This window comes from Onthophagus taurus, chromosome 7, assembly GCF_036711975.1.
Source record: "Onthophagus taurus isolate NC chromosome 7, IU_Otau_3.0, whole genome shotgun sequence".
In the NCBI taxonomy this organism is placed as follows: Eukaryota; Metazoa; Arthropoda; class Insecta; order Coleoptera; family Scarabaeidae; genus Onthophagus; species Onthophagus taurus.
In genome coordinates, this window is record NC_091972.1 from 6,768 (window position 1) to 23,845 (window position 17,078).

The 17,078-nt window shown below is 28.6% G+C and overlaps 3 protein-coding genes and 1 long non-coding RNA gene across 7 annotated transcripts; 2 read left to right on the plus strand and 2 right to left on the minus strand.

The window, feature by feature from the left end:
* The first annotated feature begins 781 nt into the window (after positions 1–781).
* LOC111416668 (Microsomal glutathione S-transferase-like) lies at positions 782–4,418 on the plus strand. 2 transcript variants are annotated; one of them, XM_023048762.2, is made up of 3 exons: positions 782–881; positions 953–1,118; positions 3,991–4,418. In XM_023048762.2, exons 2-3 carry the CDS (start codon positions 984–986, stop codon positions 4,309–4,311), a joined length of 456 nt encoding a protein of 151 aa, XP_022904530.2. In that variant the 5' UTR covers positions 782–881; positions 953–983; the 3' UTR covers positions 4,312–4,418. The 2 variants fall into 2 exon arrangements, with proteins under 2 accessions (XP_022904530.2, XP_022904529.2); XM_023048761.2 differs by lacking the exons at positions 782–881; positions 953–1,118 and adding an exon at positions 3,767–3,904.
* LOC111416670 (uncharacterized) lies at positions 3,360–3,648 on the minus strand. Its single transcript, XR_002706573.2, has 2 exons — positions 3,570–3,648; positions 3,360–3,478 (listed from the first exon to the last, which is right to left on the minus strand). It is a non-coding gene; the product is annotated as an uncharacterized lncRNA (long non-coding RNA).
* A 340-nt stretch (positions 4,419–4,758) lies between the features above and the next one.
* On the plus strand, positions 4,759–8,415 carry LOC111416641 (Cystathionine beta-synthase). Its single transcript, XM_023048710.2, has 6 exons — positions 4,759–4,982; positions 5,038–5,144; positions 6,824–6,991; positions 7,043–7,597; positions 7,665–8,156; positions 8,216–8,415. The coding sequence occupies exons 1-6, from the start codon at positions 4,870–4,872 to the stop codon at positions 8,296–8,298; spliced, it is 1,518 nt and encodes a 505-aa protein (XP_022904478.2). The 5' UTR covers positions 4,759–4,869; the 3' UTR covers positions 8,299–8,415.
* Positions 8,416–8,996: 581 nt separating this feature from the next.
* Positions 8,997–13,390, minus strand: LOC111416642 (L-asparaginase). Of its 3 annotated transcripts, XM_023048712.2 has the most exons (9): positions 13,105–13,390; positions 12,615–12,680; positions 10,874–10,994; positions 10,477–10,588; positions 10,294–10,419; positions 10,013–10,223; positions 9,841–9,953; positions 9,492–9,788; positions 8,997–9,428 (listed from the first exon to the last, which is right to left on the minus strand). In XM_023048712.2, exons 2-9 carry the CDS (start codon positions 12,634–12,636, stop codon positions 9,387–9,389), a joined length of 1,044 nt encoding a protein of 347 aa, XP_022904480.1. In that variant the 5' UTR covers positions 12,637–12,680; positions 13,105–13,390; the 3' UTR covers positions 8,997–9,386. The 3 variants fall into 3 exon arrangements, with proteins under 3 accessions (XP_022904480.1, XP_022904483.1, XP_022904479.1); XM_023048715.2 differs by lacking the exon at positions 12,615–12,680 and having other exon boundaries at positions 13,105–13,389; XM_023048711.2 differs by lacking the exon at positions 13,105–13,390 and having other exon boundaries at positions 12,615–13,096.
* Between the last annotated feature and the right edge of the window lie 3,688 nt (positions 13,391–17,078).

Here is a 17,078-nt window from a genome sequence, read left to right on the forward strand (position 1 = left end):
TCGTTAATTATAATATTTAACTTTAAAATATTTTGTAGGTATATTTTGAACTCTTGAAACTCCAGGATAATAATTTTAATAAGAATTACTACCTACTCTATATAATTATATTCGTAAACTTTAACGAATATTCAACATATTGAGCGGTATGGAAATGTACAGCAATTATGATTACATAACACTTCAAAAGATATCAAATTTGAAAATTTTAATAACAAAATTTATCTCTATAACCTACATTTCTCTCCAACGTTCTAATGTTCAAATAAACTTACCCTTCCGTCGGTTTAGCTAATTGTTAGCAATAAAATGCAAAAATGTGTTAAAACTTTACAAAATATTCTATCCCAACCTCAGGATCAGTAACATCCATTTGAACAAACGATCAATTTATTTTATTATAATTCTTTTTGGCTACATCAACAGCTTCTTGACAATAATCACTTCCTATTAACTGATTTAAATATTTTTCAATGAAAGGATGAACCACCGTGTGTGTTATAACACCATTTCCACCTCCAATTTCTAATATGTTTTCTTTATCACACCAATGAAACAAATTTTTATGTTTATTCAAAAATTATTCTCCATGCTTGATAGTGTTTAAGTTATATTTTTAAAAATTTGTGGGATTATGCATATTTCTTAGTATTTTCTAAGATGTACTGAAACTCTTTGAATCTAGATACAGACTACACGAAAATTAAAAAAAAATTCAACGTTGTTAAAACACGCGCAACCCAGAAAGCTTTCTGTAAACGATCCATTAAAAAACACAACCTTGGACTTTATTCCGTTGCCATTTTCTATTGGTGTTTATATAAAGGCGTAAACGATTCCCCTTTTTTATACTGTAATTTGTATTTATGAAATAAGATAAGGTTGTTTTAAAAGAACGCCGTAGTACAAATAAAGATATTTTGTGACATAAATTCTTTTTTTGTAATTGTAGTGTGATTGTGTTGGAAAAACGAAACGAAAAAATGGTTAATTCAATTTTGGAAATTATAAATTTGGATAGCCCTGTTTTTAGAGGTTACGTTTTTTATTCATCCGTCTTGGTTCTTAAAACTATGATAATGGCACCTCTTACTGGTCGACAAAGATTTAGGAATAAGGTAGTATACAGTGCTAGCGTAAAGTAACCCCCCCCCTGTTTAACTTCCGAACAAATTGAGATATCACTATGAACAAAAAAACGTCAGTTTCTATATTTTATCAGCACAAATATTTTCTTATGGAAAATTTTGCCATCACTTTTAGTTTTTCCGGAAAATAGATCAACCTTGTTTTTTTAAATGGAACACCCAGTATATTATGGTATCTTCCGAAAGATGAAACCAATACGAATCCAACGGTACCTCACAATCAAATATCGGTTTATTAGTTTTTCGCATAAAAATTAAACAAAATGCGGAATTTTGCCGGAAAAACCAACGTATCTTCGTCGACTACCTGTCGAAATGCAATCGGCCAGGTAAATGGTGGACGGTAGGTTAACGGTCGGTATACGCTCGAGCTGACAATGAGACGGATTTAAAATTGCAAGTTCAATTACTTATTTTTTTTAGAAATGAAATAAAAGTTGTTTGGAAGTATATTAAATTTATGAATTAATCATATTTCATATCAATTCATATCAAAAAATATTTATAAAGAAAAAAAGTCAATATAAGAAATGAAATTTTCTTATTAAAGATTTTGCTAGTATAGGTAACGGTTGAAAAATTTGCTTAGTGTTGTTATTGAATAATAAAAGAATTTTTTATTTATTAAGAATCAAATATTAAGTAAATTGTTCGATATGATTACCTTGAACTTCTAGGCAGTGGTACCATCTTTGTAGTGTTTCCTCTTTCACACGGCTTAACATGTGATGATCAATATTTTGGCAGACGTCAATAATTTTTTGTTTTAAATCCTCAATACTACCCAACGGAATTTCATATACCTTGGATTTTAAATAACCCCATAAAAAGAAATCTAAAGGTGTCAGATCTGGTGATCTTGTTGTCCATTAAAATTTTTATCAAGATAATTTCGTACCATTGGCGCATAATGTCACCTCCACATTATGAACCTCCGTCTTGATGAAACACTAGTTCCATTTCAAAATCGTCAGAATTCTGTTGTACAATTTGCAAAAGTCTTGAAAAAAAAACATTTACTTTCTAATGAAATTGAGTGATAACGTCACGATATTCATGTGGATTAACATCACGCCGATGCAATTTTCCACCCAAAAAGAAAGTACATTCATCACTGAAACAAATATGTTTCAAGTATAATCGATTTCGTTCAACCATATTTGTCATTAGCTCACAAAATTCTGTTCTTCTATATCAGGGTCATCTTCTGTTAATTCATGAAGCATTTTTATTTAAAATGGATGATATTTATTCTTCTTTTAGTATTTCCACGTCGTCCAACAACGACGCGGAAATATTTAACACATCACACGTTGATGCGACAGCAGCAGACGACATCATGGGCACATTAAATACTTCTGTTAATATCTGACGACCAGTTCTTTTGCGGTCTTCGACGCTTCCAGTTTCCAAAGACTTATTCACAAGTTCTCTTAAATATTTTCGACTAATTGGATGTTCAGGAAATCGTTCCTTAAATTGTCGCTCTGTTTCATGTAGATTTCTGTCAGCACGAGCGAATATTAAAATTGCTTCGATATTGTGCTCTAAACTCCTTCTAGCCATTTTGATCTCGCCTTTCTTTGGTTATACTTGGTCGGGTAGAATTCAAAGATAGAAATGAAGGAAAATATTTGCATGCTGCCTTAAATACAAAATTTCAAAGTACCTACAAACTTTAAAATTGTTGTTATGACAATTTTTTCTTAGAAGTTTTAAAAAGAACTTTCTTTTTATCCTTTTCTTGTATTGATTGTTTCATAAAAACATTCTAAAAGAATTGCTGATTTTAACCCTGCTTAATCCGAGCGTAGACCGACCTTTAACTGACCGTCCACCATTTATCTGGCCCATTGTATCTCGACAGGTAGTCAACGAAGATACGTTGGTTTTTCCGGCGAAATTCCGCATTTTGTTTAATTTTTATGTAAAAAACTAATAAACCGATATTTGATTGTGAGGTATCGTTGAATTCGTATTGTTTTATTCTTTCGAAAGATACCATAATATACTGGGTGTTCCATTTAAAAAAACAAAGCTGTTCCATTTTCCGGAAAAACTAAAAGTGATACCAAAATTTTCCATAAGAAAATATTTGTGCTGATAAAATATAGAAACTGACGTCTTTTTGTTCATATTGATATCTCAATCTGTTCAGAAGTTAAACAGGGGGGGGGTTACTTTACGCTAGCACTGTATGTATAAATAAAATTGGAAAAAATCGTTTATTCACGATGATTACATATTTTTCTTTTAATCTTATCAATAAGTTTTGACTCGCCTCATTTCGAAATTAAAATTCAACTATTTTTTGTGATAAACATGATAATCTAAAACAAAAATAATCTTAATGTTCCTTGTAACTATCAATTTCTTTGACCTGAATAATTTCTTTCGATTAAAATCGTCGTATTATTTTACCTTAGTTATTGCATAATACAATGATCATCAATAATTTACTGTTATCTTCACTTTTCAAAACAGCGAGTCACGATATATAACTGTACTGCGCAAGCGTATACAAACTCAAGTAAACACTTAAGTATGAGTCGATTATGTTTGGTCAGTTGGTCACCGGTTTCATTGCAATCCAAACGAACAAAATAAAACAATAAACCATGAATGAAGGAGGGGTTTTAGAAATTTTAAATTTAACCAATCCCATTTTTAAGGGATACATTTTCTATTCCGCACTTTTAGTACTAAAAGTTCTTGCAATGGCTGTGTTAACAGCTACACAACGTTTTAAGCGTAAGGTATACATAAATATATTGATGTCATTTTTTTTCTTTCTAAATCTAATTTAAATGGGTTTATATAATTGATTTTTTTGATTTTTTAGGCTTTCGCTAATCCAGAAGACGCTGAACCAAGGAAACTCAAACCAAAAATAGATGAAAATGTAGAAAGAGTAAGGAGGGCTCATTTGAATGATTTAGAAAACATCCCAATCTTCTTCGTAGCTGGATTTGGTTACATGTTAACCAACCCAGCAGTTGGAACCGCTTTGATGCTCTTCAGAGTGTTTACCATTGCTAGATTCGTCCATACATTGGTTTATGCAGTTGTTGTGGTTCCACAACCCTCAAGAGCATTAGCTTGGGCTACCGGTTATTTTATCACTGGTTTTATGGCTGTGAAGACCCTTATGCACTTCTTATAAAAAGTAATTTTTGAAATTTTACAGTGGAGTTTGTACAAGGTTTTTTTATTTTATTAATAAGTTTCTGCTATTTTTTTTTGTAATTAATAAAGATAGTTTGAATATAATTATTGAGTATTAATTAATAATTAATAACTTCGTATGAAAATAAGGGAAAAAAGTGTTATTTCCTTGATAACTTAATCCTTCATTAATTTAACAACATTATCAAAAAAAAATCAAATTATGTCATGTTATCAAATTCTCCACGTGGTATTTCTTTCTGGTATATTATATATGTATATACCATTTAAAAGGGAATCTAGAATGGTCTTCGTAGTCTTTTTTACTCGCTAGTCCGATTTAAACTGGTCACTAGTGGACCAGATCGATAGTGAGCGTAATGCAAAGACGTCGTCCAACGTCATCGATTGCTTGAACCACTACGTCATACGGACACGTTCTCGACTTGTACATAAACGAACCGCTGGAAAGTTCGCTTCGGCAGTTGTGTATCGACATCTCAAGCGCGGTTTTAGATATCTTTAATATTTGAAAAGTAAAGAAACCAAGCTGAATATGACTTCTTTAACGTGGTCGATGGCCGATTTTATCAGACCGGATAAACCATCTAAATGTACATGGAGTAAAGATGCCGAACCTACATCTACCCCTCATACAATAGAAAAATTGTGAGTTGAAATAAAATATATATTTATATATAAAAAAAATTTATTTAATTTTTAGGGAACCACCAAAAAAAATTCTTCCTAATATTTTACATCATGTTGGAAATACTCCCATGGTGAGATTAAATAGGATTCCTCAACAAGAAGGACTTAAATGTGAAGTTTGTAAGTCAAGTTTCTATAAAAGTTACTATAAAACTAAGAAAAATTTAATTTCTTTAAAATTTATAATAATCTTCATAATTTTGACACATATAAGTTAATTTCTAAGTCGCCCTGAAATATTACCACATATGCAGCAGTTTTTGAGTCAGTTCGTTAATTTTGAAGTTTTATTTTTAAATTTAGTTGACATTTTAAATATTCCTGATTTGAAACAGTAAAACAAAAAAAAGTTTTTTGTTAACACATTGTTATCATAATTTTTATAGAAATGTTGTAAGAATTAGAAATTATTGCATCATAAAAATTTAAGAATATTTAGTAACAACCTTGCTACATGCTACATTAGCTAAGAAAATTTACCAATCATCAGATAAAAAAATGACGAATCGTATGAAATAAAGTCACAAACTAAAAGAAATTAAATTCATTTTGATTGGTACATATAAAAAAAAGTTAAATTTTAATTGGATGGATAATTATAAAATAACAACCAAGATTATTTCATTAAAATAAAGAAACCATTTTCTTATAACAATAAAATACGCAGTGGGAATAAAAAATTAAAAAACAACTAACAAGGGGTCATATCAATACAGTCATTAAAATGTAATAATTGAACCTTATCATTGAATAGTAAAAACATTTCGTCTGCTACAAACAAATAAATAGGACTTTGCTTCTACATTTTGAAAGACTGCAAATATTAATAAGATCATTAGTATTTTTTTCATGATTAATTTTTTTATGCTCTTCACACATTTGATTTTTTTTAACAACGCGTATCGTATGACCCGAACATAAGATGATACGAATAAATCGTTTTTATCAAAAAACCAGACGAAATGGAATTAACTAAAACATTTCGTCGACACATATTTTCAATTCGTGTATTTCATTTAATCGAAAAGGTTATCAAGTTTATCTCTAGCGGTTTTATACATATAAAATTTCATCTTTAAGTTTTCCAAAAACGTTGTTAGATATTTTATTGATTTCTTTTTGTAATTTTATTTATATTAATAGAGAAATAGATTAAACCATATTAAGACTAGTATAGGAAGAGCTCTATTTAAATAACACAAAGGTAGTAATTCACTTAAATTTTTGAAGGACTGGTTATAATTTTAACTTCACTCAGAATGTTAATTATACACTATTACCTATTTTGTTATTAACCTTATTATACATACTGTTATTAACTAAATTATATGTTAAACATTTGTGGTAAACTTTACGTCATATCAGCCTGATTCAGAGTAAGCACCTTATTTTTTTTTTAGCCACACTATGGGTACTACTTTCAAAATATTTGGCAGTAATATGTTTTAGGACATTCTCTACACGATGGTGATATCATATTTTCAATTGGACGAATTATTTCAAAATGGCGACTGTCTACTTTTTTTTTTTAATGGAATGCCAACATTTTTTTTTATTATTGAGATCCTAAAAACATTCTTTTTACAATAGTTTTTATAATAGAATTTTGTTTTTCTTAAAAATTCATTTCTTTCCCCATCAAAAAGCAACCTAACATTTTAATCTAGTAGAGCATGAATGTTTTACACTCGATGTTATTTTTGTCATGTTGCAACCTTCTCCAGAAACACGTTCGAAATGGCTTTGAACATGTTTCTGACAATGGTATTTTTTATTATTGTAATTAATTCTTTTGACAGTGGTAAAATGCGAATTTTTCAATCCTGGTGGGTCCGTAAAAGACAGAATCGGTTATCGGATGGTTATTGACGCTGAAAAAGATGGCAAATTAAAGCCGGGAAGCACAATAATTGAGCCAACTTCCGGTAATACCGGAATTGGTTTAGCTATGGCTGCTGCAGTAAAAGGTATATACTAGCATATTATCGTCAAACCTCCTTAACACTATTTTTTTAAAGGTTACAGATGCATTATCGTCATGCCAGAAAAAATGTCAAATGAAAAAGTATGCGCTCTTAGAGCATTGGGCGCTGAAATCGTAAGAACGCCAACAGCAGCTGCTTTCGATGATCCGGAAGGCTTAATATGCGTAGCTCAAAAATTGATGAAGGAAATACCAAATTCAATCATTTTGGATCAGTATAGAAATCCTGGAAATCCTTTAGCTCATTATGATGGTACAGCAATGGAAATTTATGAACAAACCGGTGGAAACGTTGATATGGTCGTTGCTGGAGCTGGAACTGGAGGGACTGTAACTGGATTGGGAAGAAAAATTAAGGAATTAATGCCGAATTGTAAGCTGGTTGCTATTGATCCAGAAGGATCTATTTTAGCGCAACCTGAATCTTTAAATAAATCTGATGTCACTTACTACGAACTTGAAGGAATTGGTTACGATTTCATTCCAACGGTTTTGGATAGATCCATCGTTGATAAATGGATGAAAGTTAATGATTCTATGGCTTTACCTATGGCAAGAAGATTAATTAAAGATGAAGGGCTACTTTGTGGTAAATATTTTTTTATTTACTTTTATTCCTTTCCTCATATAGTTTAAAAACCAATTATTTTATTAAGGCGGAAGTAGTGGTGCTGCAATGGCAATAGCAGTAAAAGCAGCTAAAAACTTAAAAGAGGGTCAACGTTGCGTTGTTCTTTTACCCGATGGAATCAGAAATTACATGACAAAATTCGCATCCGACCAATGGATGGAAGTTCGCAACCTCAAACCATTAATTAACACTCAAAACCATTGGTGGTGGAATGAAAAACTTTCAAAATTAGATTTAAAAACACCATTAACAATCAGTGCTGATACCAGTTGTGCCAAAACTTTAAGTACTTTAAAAGAGAAAGTATTAGAACATATAACTATTATGGACAAGAAATCAGTTGTTGGTGTAGCTACAATTACAACGATTATGAATGCATTCGTTGCTGGAAAAATTAAATTAAGCGATCCCGTCAAATTAGCTATGGAAAAGAAGGTATTTAAGGTCTCTCCTGATACGTCATTGGGGATGATGTCAAGAATTTTGGAAGTTGAACCTTATGTGATTGTTGTTAAAAGTAAAATTTTATGACGCTCTAATTTTTGTTTATTATTTTAATTATTGTTGTGATTTTAGGTGTTGAAGGAGTAGACGTTGTTGAAGGTTTTGTAAGATCTGTTGATATGATGCAATATATTACTGAAAATGGAAAAAATTAATCTGGAATTTTTACACATATCAATTAAGAGAAATTATTTTTATATGTTTTACTTAATGTATTTTTTGAATATATCAAATTATATGATCATACCAAAATAAAATCTAATAAATCCTTACTTTTCTGTAATCTCTAATAAAACAGCCTTGCACATGTATAATGCGAAAAGAGAAGGGAAAAGTTTATAAAAATAAACGAAAATAAGAGCAACAAACATAATAACTCCCTGAATAAGGTAGCATTTATTATCGCTATCGACATGTATATTTCTTAAAATAACTATGAAAAAATCATTCTTTCTATACTCAGCGATCAATTTAGCAATAATATACTATGTTACTGTTTCACTCTTGTTAATTCAACTCTACTTTTTCCTTGTTGCATTCTTCGTCTAAATCTAGTCTAACAATAAGTTATACATATATTTTTTATGTTCCTATTGGAAATTCCGTTTTGTATATAAAATCGGAAAATTGAAAAATTTTACAATTTTATGAGTAAAAAGAGTCTTTATTATCTGTAATAAATTACATTAAAGGAAGTATTAATAACTATTAATAAGAATTGAAAAGAACATGTTAAATTTTCTTAGAGAAAATCTGGAAACATTGTTTTTTCAATTGAATTGGCCAACTATTATTCAATTATAAAGAATTGTTTGTTCATTAATTTATCTGCATTTATATTTAAAAATATAACTATTTTATAGTGATACTCATTTTATTTCTCGTTATTTTTAATATTATTATCTATCATTTCATATTTACAACATTAGGTATATTGATTAACATATTAAATTAAAATACTAAAAACTGAATATCATTACTATATCGGACGTTTCCAAAATATTGCACCAACTACAACATTAAATCGCATCATGCATTTAAAATCATAATTTTTAATGACCTTTAAATCTCTAAATATGAATGTGTTAAAAGCAGTCAAATTAGAAAAACACAAGTTAAATCAAAAATTATCTAAGTTGTCTCATATGTTTATATAGAAATTGAAATCGTTAAAAATGTCAGAAGCGAAAATAAAATGTTTTATTTGGCACAGTAGTTTTGAAACACTCAGTATTTTATTTACTTAATGTTGTGTTAATTCTCCTCGTAAATTTGTTTTCATAAGCTAAAAATAAGCGAAATAATAATTTTCCATAAACTACATATTAAAAGTAAAAAAAAGACTTACTTGTTTTTTCGCAGTTAACGAAAGTGATAAACCTAAAACGTATGATAATTTAGATAAAGCCGCTTCCACAGTCATATCGTGTCCGGGTATAATTCCTAATTGTTCCAGAATTTTTCCAGTTTCGTACGTCGAATCTACAGTTCCTTGGCAGCATTGAGTAATATTAACAACGATAACATCACGTTTTATTGCTTGAACCAATACGTCTAGTAAATCGGCCCTTTTCGATGGTATGTTTCCTATTCCGTAACTTTCAATAATTACACCCATAGTTGGTGGTTTCAAAAAAGCTATTAACTAACAATTTCAAATTAATTATTATTAAAAAAAATGTTTTAAATTTTATTACCATATCTGCAGAAATTGTAGGAAATAATTGAATCATCGCAACGTTTTTACTCATTTCTGTATATACTTTCAAAGTTTTTGTATTATTAATTTTCGCAATATTGTTAGGATACACTGTTATCAAACAAAAGTAGGTACATATTAGAAAATTAACATTTTTATTAAAAAAATACCTTCAAAATTAATTCCAACAATACCAAGAGGACCGTAATTGGGTGAATTAAACGCTTCTAAGTTGCAGGAACTAAATTTAACCGTACGATTTCCTCGTAAAAGCTGATTTGCAAAACAAACGCAAACTTCCGGGATTTTGTAACATCCTGCGAAAATCAATGAAGACAAGAAGTTATCTTTCGCGTCGCTTCTTACTTCAAAAATTGGTATCTAAAATGAAATTATTTTTACAAATTCATATTTATTACACCGTTTTGGTGGGCCATAAAAATATTCCTACCTGAGATCCAGTTACAATAACAGCTTTTTGTAAATCTTCTAACATAAAAGATAAAGCTGATGCGGTGTAAGCTAAAGTATCAGTACCATGTAATATAACAAATCCATCATAATAATCATAAAAACTCTACAGAATAATGGTCGAATTAATTACGAAAAAAATGTGTTATACTTTTTTACACACCTCGATATCTTTGACAATTCTTACCCAATCATCTACAGACATATTGCTAGAATCTAATAATGGATTATATTCCTTTATGGTGTATAAAATAGTGTTTCTGTTATGGATTTGTCTAAAATATTATGTATATGATTTTATTTACAAAGATTTGTTTATTGTTATAAGAATAATTTCACAGGGAAATAACACATTCCTCATTGATTAATTATGTTCAAACATGATTTAATGGTGATTTAATCAATGTTTAAACATAATTAATCAATGAGGAATGTGTTATTTCCCTGTGAAATTATCCTTATAAAAAATAATATTATGCAGGAGAATTCTTAGTGAATACTTTAGTAAACTAATTTTATTTATGCAACTATCATCATCGTGTATAATTTTACAAACTTACGGCATAATAAGATAATCTTCTTCGGGTATTCCTTCAATATACTTCGATAAAACTTGTTCATTATGAAGTTCTGGATATGATTTAATTTTCTGGATAAATCTATTCGATGCTGGAATGTAAACTATAACAACAACAAAAATCAGTAACATTCAGTTTATTTGTGTCTGAAATTCTTTCTTGTTAATTCGTAAATTAGACGTCACATTTCATAATAATAGCTTAAAAAGATAATAAATGTTGAAAATGTGATCTTGAATGTCTTGTCTTAAGTACAAAGTCATCTATGTACAAATAATACAATGTTATCGTTCCTATTCTGCGACTTTAAGTCTGATCTCAAGTACAAAGTCATCTAGATATATATAAACGTTATAATGTTATCGTTTCTATTTTGGGTCGTTTTTTTTTAATTATAGGGTTTTCCCGAATTATAGATAGGCACAACTGTTATCGATTTCTTAAAAGATTTTAAAAAGAAATTATTATTAACATTTGTGTACTATTTGAGAATACTGTAATAAACAAAACCTGAGACATAACCTCATGCAACCATATAATTGAGAAGAATGTTGTTATCCTTAATCTTTATCTACATTTATTAAATAACATAAAGGTTAAAAAACGTAGGAAAAGTAAAAAACTTTTTTGAGAAATAATAATAAAATGTTTAATTTTATCAAGTATACATGTTTCGAAACTAATGTTTCATCTTCAGTACTTGGATTAATATACAATAAATGGAAAAATTATTAGGTAGTAGGTGGGGTTTAAAAATATATCAAGATATCCTTCTACTTTTCAACAGATAAAAATTATCATAAATAATTTTTAAAAAATTATAAACAAAAAACCCTTTCAACAATCTAGTCAATCTTGGAATACAAACATGTTTGTATTCCAAGATTGACTAGATTGTTGAAAGGGTTTTTTGTTTATAATTTTTTAAAAATTATTTATGATAATTTTTATCTGTTGAAAAGTAGAAGGATATCTTGATATATTTTTAAACCCCACCTACTACCTAATAATTTTTCCATTTATTGTATATTAATCCAAGTACTGAAGATGAAACATTAGTTTCGAAACATGTATACTTGATAAAATTAAACATTTTATTATTATTTCTCAAAAAAGTTTTTTACTTTTCCTACGTTTTTTATTTATTACTAGAGAAATATGGAGAATTTCATCCCATTTATAACATAAAGGTTATTATATTCATGTTGTAAATTCACGATTGAGGTAAATCGAGGAGTGAAGAGACACGAAGAAGATTTAATCAAACCTCAAACATTCTTTTGTAACCTCAATAGATCTTATTAATTAATTTCCAACCGCTTAACAGAAAAAAAATGTTTTTATCTTACAATTAGTTCCAAGTTTTTTCTTAATACGAAGAACATTAAATGGTCTCGTAAATATCATTCATGCAAATCGTAAGTAAGAAAGACAATTGCACTGATCGGCTTGAATCCAATGCTTCCATTAGTTCAGCATATCAAGATCAGTTATCACAAGCGACATGGGAGACATACAATTTTGATATGAACAATTGTATTATTGAAAGAACAACTCGAACATAATCGTTTCTTCAAAGTTATTGTTGTGAACATTAGACTTGCCCTTCAATATGCATTAGTTTAAAAAATAACTACACATAAATTTAATATAGACTAATTGTTAATAGATTAATTGTTTTAAGCGAAACTATTTTATAAACTAAACAAATTTAAAAGCTTACCACCATCATCATTTTTAACCATTCCGATTGTTCCCCCAGTGTATAATACCAAGACTTTTCTTATTTCTTCAACACAAGAAGGCATATTGAACTTGATTATATTCAAATTGAAATGTTGCAATAAATGAGTAAATATAAACAAGTGTACTCGATTACAAAATTATAATTGAACTATTTTAAAATATGTATTCGTTTATATAAGTTTTTACTTATTAGTCACTTTGTTTATGCGCACTAACGTACTTTAAAAGTTGTTAAGTTACAATTATCAAAATTCAACCACGAAATAGCATTCCTGGTCAATCGTTCGCAACTATTAAACGGCAGGTACCTATATCGTTTTGAAACGGTTCTATGCACTAACTAAATTTTACCTGAAGTTGCATCAGTATTTATCGATTCGATGCACACCATCAACAAAGTAATAATATTGATTACAAATAAAATTATGGAAATTAGGTTTAGTTTGCGATAATTTATTTATACTCACGCAAATATGTTAAAATTAATAAACAAATGTTGAGTTTCCTTTTATCACTTGACGGCCACCAAATTGCAATTTATTGTACTCTCGGAGGCGATTACCGCGCAGTTTAAACGATCTTTTCCTCGACTCTCAAAATAGCTTTTAACAAGAAATGTTGGGTGTGTAAATATTTTTATTTACGCGAAAGATAAGACACCGATTAACTCGCCAATGAAATGAAAATGATAATTACTAAAATGTTATAAAGATGACTTACAACCTAATTACATTAAAATTAAATTATATAAAAGCAAAACAGTAGTAGACACATTGATAAAACGCTATAGTCGTGTTAAAAAATAAACATGTGTTCATTGAGTCTTTGAAAAAGACCGTAAATTTTAAATACGTGATTATAATTTTGCAATATTTGCGTTCATATTAAAACGCAAAATCTTTTACCAGCAGATAACAAAACGTTGAAAACTCCAAAATAAATTATTTAATTAATAACACACTTGCTTAGTAAACAAGTTATCGCAGCAAGTGCAATCGAGAAAGACTATTTCTTACCTCCTTGAGCAATTTTACAAGTCAAAATATTATTACAAAGAATTAAAAACAAGACATTTATAAAAAAAAGAATTTTTATTTATTTAATAAGTAAAAAATCTAAAATCACAATAATTGATTCTAAAAATTATTAAAAATTAACAACTATCCTCATTGATTTTGTTTTGCTGCTATACTTCGTAACAAGTTTTCCACCGTATTATAGCAATTACTTAAATTCTCCAAGTGTGTTCTAAGAACTTTACTTATCATCACATTAGCGTCTTCTTTAATCTCAGGCAACTCATTTTTACTCTTCACACAATTGTTCCATTCTTCGTAAATAAATGTAATATTTTGACTTGGTTGAAGATGAATTAAATTTATTTTTTTTAAAGATTCAGATATGTTTTTTAAATTGTCAATTTTTTCATCGAAAAGTTTTTGTCTAACATAAGCTTGACGCAATAAAATTGCTCTATCCGTTGTATACCTTCCTAACAAATACCCTGAAAAAAAACAAAAAGAATTATTACTGCTCCATTTTGTAGCATTCAATTATGTAAAACATCAAGTCGTAAACTTGTAGTCATTAAATTTTAACGGGCATTGGAACATTTTTACTGCAACGATCTGATGGTAATGATAAAACCTTATTTTGCATATATCCCTAGTGCTTGCGTGTTCAATACAATTTTAACTACGAATAAATATGCTAATTGGAACAGTGGAACGTGCAAATCTTGACTGTTATTGCTAACATCACCCTAAAATCCAAAATGAACATTTTCCGTTCTAAATTATATCTTCAAAATAAAGGAACTCGAAACGATTTGATTTAAAACGAAATAATCTGTTGACACTGTGTAACATCGGTCAAGTCAAAATAACAATGTTAAATGGGACTATTAAGGTCATCTTTGTTATTATTTATAACATTATTAATATTTTATAATTCGCCAATGAATGTTGAAAGGAAATTAATCGAAGTCTGAAAAGTTATTTATTGCAACTTACTTAATCAATAACTTATAAAATTTATTCAAAAATAATTACTTTTTAGAGGTTCACTTTAAAGCAAGCCTAAATTAAAATTAGAACAAATTAATCTTGTCACAACAATCAGCACTGTCTTCAGATAATAGATACACAAAATCTGTGAACAGCTAATGGCAACTTTGCCAACTTTTAGTGAAATTTATCTGACAGATATTGTTATATGTATATTTCAAAAACATATCCATTGTTGGGCAGTGCTATTGTTCATAACTAATGAATTACTTTAATTAATTACATGACAGTTTAAGGAAAAATACATCACGTATATTTGTATAATATTAAAATAAAACAAATATTCGAAAATTCATCATTTTGAAAACATTTTTAATAAACGGTGTATTATACGCGTAAAATGTTAAGTAACGATCAATTTGAACTTTTGCCAAACGGAGATGATTTCTGTTTGGCTACAAATTTTAATTCTAAATCACGATAAAAAATGTAAGTAAATCATTCTATAATATTTTCAAGTTAATGTTTGTTTTTAAATTTATTTTACTACATCAAGTGATTAACGAAGTAATTTCCCGTATGAACATATTAATGTTCCTGTCTGCTGTTACAAAAGTTAATCTTGGCACAAGTTAACACTTCCAACAGCCAACTTATCAAAACCAACAAAACTGTAACCTAAATGGTTTATTTATTAATATAATTTTTATGCGTGCTAACGTCTACTTATCAAAATCAAGATTTATAACCCTATATATAAAAAAATCACGGAAATATTTTTATATAATTTATAAAGGATCTACTTCCATTACGGTACCAGTCACAGCTCAATTTTAAGTTGGACGTAAAATAACATCTATTATTATTTATTTTTGGAACTAAAAACTAAAACACGCAATGTTTTATATGAACCGAAAATGGTTTTTACAAATTTTGTAGATATGAACCTAATCCATTACGTGTGCTAATCTAAAATCAGCGTTATTTTCGAGGTCACGTAATTTTTAAAATCTTTTACCTTTGACGTTGGAAAGTTTTAATTTGACTTTGTATGTAGAAAGAAAATTATTGGAGAAAATTGTGGTCAATTACGTATTTGACATTTACATTTTTTTTAAGTTGAAAGCAACTAAAATGTTTGTTTGTCAAAATAAATAAATTGTATCTCGTACGGGAAGTATGCGTATTTAAGGATATATACACTTTTAGTAGTAATTATAAATATTGCATTTAACACAATGAATATTGATTTTACGATTTTTTTATTTAAACACAAGATGCTGACGTTCTAAAGGAACTTTGAATCTTATTTTTTTATAAACTCGTCTTATATTTTTAGTGGATGGTTACCAATTTAAATCTTCTACTGTTTCTAACATTCACAGCTTTATTCTTAATACGATTTCTTGACATAATCACTACATTTCTTACACAACTTATGTTTTGGTCATTTAATTTTATTACGCGCTTTAAATATGAATCACTGATTAGAAAATATTTTACCCAAATTTTGTTATATTCCCTTAATAATATCGATGGAGTTCAAAACGGAATGTATAGCTATGTTAATATACACAAAAATATTCGGTCACAAATTGACAAATCTCAACGCTGAAGCGGTGCTCCAGATATTTCGAGTACAGTCGTTAAAACACATAGTACTATTATTGTTATTAATAGTACTAACACTACACGGTCGTCACAAAAAGGTGATGAAAGAAGAAATCTAAACTGCGGGGAAGCTGCAAATCAATTTCTTGTATTTATTTCTTTAAACCCAAGGAAAAGCAACACTTTACTATTTGCACAAGTCCGATGTGTCTGCTGTTCTTTTGATATTGTTCATGTTATACCAAATTTATAGCCTCCTTATTTTTGCTGCCTAAAAAGAAATCTAGAAATTGTAGAGAAATTTGTTCAAATTTTATACAGAATTAAAAGCAGAAAACGTTCAATAAACATAAAATATATATTATAAGCTTCAACTCCACTTATAACGAAATCGTTTTTACGAATTTCGATTATAACCTTACATACAAATATGTGTTTAACTTGTTGGGGGGTAAAGACAATTTTTCGAGATGCTATATTTATCCAAAACATGTTTTTATGTAATTATTTTGTATATTTTTATTATTTCTTTTCGTTGCCAAAAACAATTTTTATCTTTTAAAAAATAATAAAATAACGACATATTCTTACCTGCTATTAAAAATAAAAATGCTATTGAAAAGAGAATACTAAAACAAAGTCTTTTCGATACAAATTCACTGCTAGTATTGGGACTTCTGCTAGTTTCCAAACTAAGTATCCTCTGCATCGTAAAATGAAAGAACAATTTTAATTCCACAAATTCACTTTTTATTTCATAAACAATTTAACATCACTGTACGTGAAATATAAGGCCACATTATGTGTTTCAAATCGAAGCACCC